A 6,819-nucleotide genomic window follows, 5' to 3' on the forward strand; every position below is an offset into this window, starting at 1 on the left:
TTCAGACGGGAGGAGAGGCTGAGGGGGTGGAGTAAGGCAGAGAGAGCCGAGGGAACATTAAAGTCATCAGTGAGCTCGTGTTTCACCTAAAACACGTGCCGAGTCGTACCTGTGTCTCACCTGTTCAGCCACGCCCCCGAAACTCAGAGCAGCAGAAATAATCAGGTGAAGCTCAGATTCGATGATGATGATTCGATGATATCAGCAAGAACGTCATGAATCAGAGATGCTTCAGACTTATTTATGAGTCGGCACAAACTGCTCTGAATCAGGAAAAACCCTAAACACACAAATAGAAACGATAAAAATGACAAAATGACCAGAGAGCCGCTTCAGCGGGGGTGGAACCGGATCTCGGACGTGACCGCACCCAAACAATGAAGACGCTCAAAGTTTGCTTAGACATTTTTATTGCATCTCGTCATGTTCCCGTGTTTCCATGATCGCCTCGCCCTTATTTTGAAAGTTCCCGTTTACCTGTGAGCAGACTCCTGGTGTCAGACTGTCAGTGGATGATGTTCAGGCTCCGGGCCGTGGCGTCCTGATGTGGACCCTCTGAGGTGCTGAAGCCTTCCTCTCAGCCGTCAGCTGGGCTGAGCTCGGCTGGAAGTGTACCATTCAATTAGGTGAGGTCACTGAAAATTTAATTGGCAGCGAGGTCATTATTTCAGCGGCCGCGGACGGCTCGCCTCGCATCCCTCTCCTCCAGAATATTCTTCTTCTAATGACCCACCTCCTCCTCCTCTTCGGTTGTAGGTGACAGCGAGGTGAGGATGGAGGGCGCAGTAGGACAAACGAATTAACAGCATGAGATTAAAGAGAGGAGCATGCCTGATGAATTATGCAAGCACGAGTCCTGACCGGACTTAATGGGGCCGCTGTGTGGAACGAGGCTTTTAATGTGAAAGCATCTGAGGAGTGTGTGTCTTTGCATGAATTAATCAGTTACATTTAAATAAGTGCCGGGTTACGTGTTTCATGAATTAAACACGTTTGGAGCCGAGACCTCGCTCACCTTCAACAGCCCGTGGGCCGATGTCGCCGCCCACCGCCGCTCTCCTGCTCCCGCCATCGAGCCACACACGCTAACATTAACTGAGAGTCCGGTAATCGGTAACATCACCAGATGAGATGCACGCCAACATGGATTCTTCTTGTAGTTGTAGCTGCTGCTGGTTGTTTTCATCTCTTGTGACTTGTGTTTTGGCTCTTTGTGGTCTTTAATGTCTCATGACCTTAGCTGTTGTCTCTTTGCAGTCCTGTTGTGTGTCTTTGTGTCTCGTTTTGGTCTAACATTAGCTTGGGTTGGTGTGATAACGGCGGCACACACAGCGCGGTGTTAAACGGTTTCAAACGCACTCTCTGGTCTGTAGGACGAGGCTCATAAACCGTGTGGCGCAGGTACCCCGCTTCCACCTCGCCGGCCTACTTAATCAGAGAAATGTCAGCGCCTTCACTCGCTGCTCCACTTTCATCCACGTTTTTATGGCGCCAAATTAGATCCTCGCTGATGAGGACTTAAAAAAGCCAGCAGGCGGAGAACCGGCAAGAAACAGAGAGGGGCGAGGAAGATTAGAGGAGGGAGAGGAAGAGGAGGATGAAGGGATGGAGGCTGAGTCAGTCGGTCTGTCAGACTCCTGCTGGAGGTGAATCACAGTCAAGCTGAATGCTGATGGTTTACAAATAAAGTGATAATAACAGTGCTCACACACAGACACACACAGTGAGTCAGGAAGTGAAAGTGTTCTGCAGCTCGTTGTTTCTGCTTCATTTAGCCGTCCGTCAGCAGGCTGGAAGAAACAGTGTGTTGATGAATGCGTGCACGGTCCCGTGTGTGTGTGTGTGTGTGTTGCCTGATCGCACAAAATGAGCGGCTGTAATGAAATCTGTGATTGCTGCACCGTAGGCGAGCAGGGTCATTGTAATTAAGTGTGATTAGGAGGCAGCGTTTCTCGTTCTCCACCTCTGATTCACTCACAGAGGGGCGACTGCACCGCCTCTCCTCCCACATATGATACGTGTGCACGAACGTGTGCACGAACGTGTGCATGGGCCTCATACGCCTCGGGTAGAGCGACGGATAAGAAGAGATGTGAAGTGACATGGAAATAACTGTCTTTGCAGCAGACGTGTAGTTAACCCAAGTTTGTGCAGAGAAAACAGAAGGAGGGACTTTTATTTTGAAAAGTCAAAATATATAGGGTCTGATTGGCCGCAGTTCTTACAGTTAGCCTCTTAAAATCTACGTTAGCTGATTAGGGGAGGGGCTACCTTTTGTATATACCACTATGGTGACCTGGTGCTCAGCAATTATAGACCTGGAGGTCTTTTTGTTGTCCTCCTCGCTCTGCTCTTTGTAAATTTTATGTCTTGTGTTGTGTTACGTGTGTTTGTCGTGTGTTTGTGTCATTGCATGTCAGACAGCTATGAGCACAAACATGGACGCGTCTGCATTAAAGGTCTGAGACTGAATAAAGAAAGCTAAACCCTGGAAGTAGACTGGCTTTCTCATTTCATCAGAGGTCAAAGGTCGGTGGATTTAGCAGCTGTGTTTTAGGATTATGTTGCTATGCTGCAGTGTGCTGTAAGCAACTGTTTACAGGGATTTAAAGGCAAACTTCCAGGGACTGCGTGACACTGACAGCCCCTCAGCACAGTAACAGCTCTTTGATACTGAAATAACTGAGCTGTGACCAACATGGCTGCAGCTGTTCTTCCTCTCTGCTTTCAAGATTAGGCTTCAAACTTTCCTTTTTGCTAAAGCATATAGTTAGGGCTGGACCAGGTGACCCTGAATCCTCCCTTAGTTATGCTGCAATAGACGTAGGCTGCCGGGGGATTCCCATAATGCATTGGGTGTTTCTTCTTCACTCACTATGTATTAACAGACCTCTCTGCATTGAATCATATCTGTTATTAATCTCTGTCTCTCTTCCACAGCATGTCTTTATCCTGTCTTCCTTCTCTCACACCAACCAATCACAGCAGATGGCCCCGCCCCTCCCTGAGCCTGGTTCTGCCGGAGGTTTCTTCCTGTTAAAAGGGAGTTTTTCCTTCCCGCTGTCGCCAAAGTGCTGCTCATAGGGGGTCATATGATTGTTGGGTTTTTCTCTGTATGTATTATTGCAGGGTCGACCTTACAATATAAAGCACCCTGAGGCGACTGTTGTTGTGATTTGGCGCTGTGTAAATAACATTGAAATGAAATGTGAACAGGAAGTGGAATCATGTAGTGGAGAAAGCAGAGGCATTTTTATCGTCAGCTGGATTTTGAGTGGATACGAGATGTTCCCAGTGATTCGTGGAAATTAGCCGTCAGATCAAATTATCTCTGAGACCCTCGACGGGGTTCCAGCGTCGCCGCTCTGGGCCTTAAGTAAAGATCATATCCTTCAGCCACAGTCTTTAAAACACAAACGGCTGGCTACAGGAGCCTGCTGGGCCCAATTCAGAAGGATGGATTGTTTTATTTTCAGGGAGAATATCATCTGTTTTACCCTCTAAATGTGCTGTTATCACAGGCACGGCACATCCTGTTGAGACCTGTGAGTGAGGACTGTGTTATCTCGCTGCTGCAGCTCAGGGAAACATGTCGCCTGGTTTTAGCCTGAAATACAGCAGCTCTGTTCATTAGCGCGTCGCGAGCTTTTGACTTCCTGTGTTTGTTCCGGGTCTCAGTTTATTTGAGGCCCTTCTCTGTTTGCCGAGAGGCTGCAGAGGATTTTTCTGTCAGTCACAGAAGGATTTGAGTGATGTGGTGTGTTTGTCATGCAGGGACTCTGCTGAGGAACTTTCCAACAACACAGTTTTAGTCTTTAATCATTGGCTTTTGGTCAAGATGACAAAAACCGTACAGACTGATCAGAGGGGAAACCGACAAAACTAACAAATGTTCAAAGTGTTACTGTGAGCAGAGAGAAACATGGCCGACACCAGTGCAGCAGTGACTAAAACACTTTGACCATGACAGCCTTCGCTGTGGTGAGCCGACGATCTCAACGACTGTGACCGCTGATTACTCACAGGCGTCGCCACTACGAGGAGATGCAGCGGCTCCGCCCCGCACCATGACAGAAACCTAACGAGTCGGGCTTGCTGATTTGACGACTGCGTTGGTGCCAGCTGTTGTTGTGTGTGTGGTTTTATTTTGTTGACGAGTGATGTGCTGAGGATCGGTGCAGGGCTTCCCGGAGCATCGCACTGATCCACTGACAGCTGTCTGCACGTCCACGGCGAGGGCGAGCTGCTCACACAGGATTCAGTTACTTTTACAAGCAGCAGAGATGTGAGACTCTGGAGGAGATGAAGATCCTCGGCGTGTGACTCTCAGAATAAAACGCTGAAATGGTCAGTCTGAACACACTGACATGAAACACATCATTTTAGATTCGGTTTGATCTGCTGAGGATGAGCACGCCGCTCAGAGAGAAATCCCTCTGCGTCTGCACGATGATGCTCTCCAGCACGTCCAATGTGCCGATTCAGTTCAGAGAGCCGCCGCTGCAGCAGATGCAGCCCGCTGGGTAATAATGGAGGGTGAAGGAATCTGTCAGAGACGTGAGAACAGCGAGGAGATGGTGACGCTCTCACACTCAAACAGTGTTTAATGGATCTAATTCATGTTCAGCGCTGCCCCGTTTTTAATTAGAAACTCTGGACGGGCCGGACGGCGTGCAGACGGAGCGCGCTCACAAATCTCACATGCTCATAAATGTCTTATTTTTATATGAGGCAAAGATCAAATTCAGCTTCTTCTTCTGATACATTCATGGAAACCTCCATCTGGGGTCTCCGCCGCCTGTTTGTTTTGACCTCTGACCCCCTGGAGGTTCAGGTCTCACACGGAGGCTCGCAGCGGCGCCGTCCTCCCACACAAGCGCTCGTTAATAGACATCAGTGACGAGCAGAAGGTCAGTAAATCCGAGTCCTCTGCCGTCGTCACGGCGCATTAATGTCAGATGGGAATGCCAGCGTGTAGGATCATCGCTGCCTCTGATTGGCTGTTTCGTTTTCCTGTCAGGGCTGCCGATCGATGCTTCAGCTCTCCCGTCATCTCTCTCCTCGCCTCAGAGGCATGGACCGTCCTCGCCTCCCAGCTCACCTCGCCGTCTCAGATCAATGCTGGCCGAGTTTTATTGAAGCCGGCAGGGGGCGAAGAGGAAGTCCACAGGAAGTCCAGTCATGTTGATGTGATCCATACAAAGCGATTCACACTTCATAATAATCCTTCTTTGTCTTATTCTGGGCCTTGTAACCGGAAGGTCGCCGGTTCGATCCCTGGGCTCTCTGTCCTGGTCGTTGTGTCCTTGGGCAAGACACTTCACCTACTGCCTACTGGTGTTGGCCAGAGGGGCCGATGGCGTGATACGGCAGCCTGGCTTCTGTCAGTCTGCCCCAGGGCAGCTGTGGCTACACCTGTAGCTGCCTCCGCCAGTGTGTGAATGTGAGAGTGAATGAATAGTGGCATTGTAAAGTGCTATATAAATCCAATCCATTTGAGCCGTAAAACAAACGTGTTCAGCGCCTCGTTCTGCTCACCTCAGCACCTCATGTTCACAACTCCTGTTCAGACTTCTTCAGTACAAAAACGATCAATAACTCCAGTTTTTATTAGCGGCTGAACAACAGAACCAATCAGCGTTAATATTAATGAGACCTCGTTAACCTGCAGCTCAGGCTGATGAACAGCCGAGCAGCAGAAGGTCCTAAAAGCTCGTGAAAACATCTAAACATGTTAATAAAAGCTTTGAATATTGTAACAGTAATAAAATGTGGTAAAAGTGGTTTTATAACTCTTATTTACATATATATAATTATCACAATGTGACATATACACCATAAAATGTTAAGAAAAGCATGAATTTACTTTATAATTTACCAGCAGATAAATACACATATATGTAATTATTTATAAGGGAACAGTCAAACACGGTCACACCATCTTATCATCAGAGCAACAGGAAAAGCTCACGCCATAAGTGATCACATGACGGCGTCAGGTTGAAGCTTACATGAAGTCGTTTTTCGAGATGACACGTGAACATCTGGCCTGTTTTTATGTTCAGCGTGCGCTCGTGTTGTTTTGGTTCATGCTGCAGACTCATCTCGCCATCATACAGATGTTTATAATAATCACCTGTCCAGTCATTCCCGAAGAATCCTTCTGCGTCACCTCCACGCTCCCCTCCTAACATCCCCTGTTTCCTTCCACTCTCCTCCTGCAGATCCCTCAGATCAGCTACGCCTCCACGGCGCCAGAGCTGAGCGACGACCGGCGGTACGACTTCTTCTCTCGGGTGGTCCCTCCGGACAGCTTCCAGGCTCAGGCCATGGTGGACATCGTCAAGACCATGGGCTGGAACTACGTCTCCACGGTGGCGTCAGAGGGCAGTTACGGCGAGAAGGGCGTGGATGCCTTCATGCAGCTCTCCAGAGAGGCGGGTAAGGTCTGCACGAGCTCGTAATAAGCTGTAAGGTGGGGGTCAGGGGTGGGATTAAAGCGTTGTTTTTACTCCTTCTGCATTTAAGACAGGCGTCCAATCAGAGCGGTGTTGTGATGAGGGCGTGAAACTCACGAAGGTTCATTTGCTGCCGTTAGGGCGGGCGTTTGGCGTGACGCTGAGGTCGTCTCTTTGGGCTGCAGGATGAAGGTTTCGCTCGTCAGAAGCAGTTTCGGAGATTCCAGGTTGCTTTCTGACTCCTCACACAGACTCAGGTGTAGTTTAGCCTAAAAATCCAACAAAGGTAAAACATGCCGAACCTGACCAATGGGCTCCTACCACCTGTCGCCTGGAAACGGCGTGCTCAGACAACTGTGGA

At 49.0% G+C, this 6,819-nt stretch overlaps 1 protein-coding gene across 2 annotated transcripts in view; it reads left to right on the forward strand.

Annotated features, from left to right (window-relative positions):
- grm7 (glutamate metabotropic receptor 7) overlaps positions 1–6,819 on the forward strand; it is a 164,797-nt gene that overhangs the window by 50,149 nt on the left and 107,829 nt on the right. For both annotated transcript variants that reach the window (XM_014407782.3, XM_004558972.5), the window contains exon 2: positions 6,225–6,441. In XM_014407782.3, coding sequence (XP_014263268.3) covers positions 6,225–6,441 — 217 coding nt within the window. The remainder of the gene's footprint in view (positions 1–6,224; positions 6,442–6,819) is intronic.

The sequence above is a fragment of the Maylandia zebra genome, linkage group LG5, assembly GCF_041146795.1.
Source record: "Maylandia zebra isolate NMK-2024a linkage group LG5, Mzebra_GT3a, whole genome shotgun sequence".
Taxonomy (NCBI): domain Eukaryota; kingdom Metazoa; phylum Chordata; class Actinopteri; order Cichliformes; family Cichlidae; genus Maylandia; species Maylandia zebra.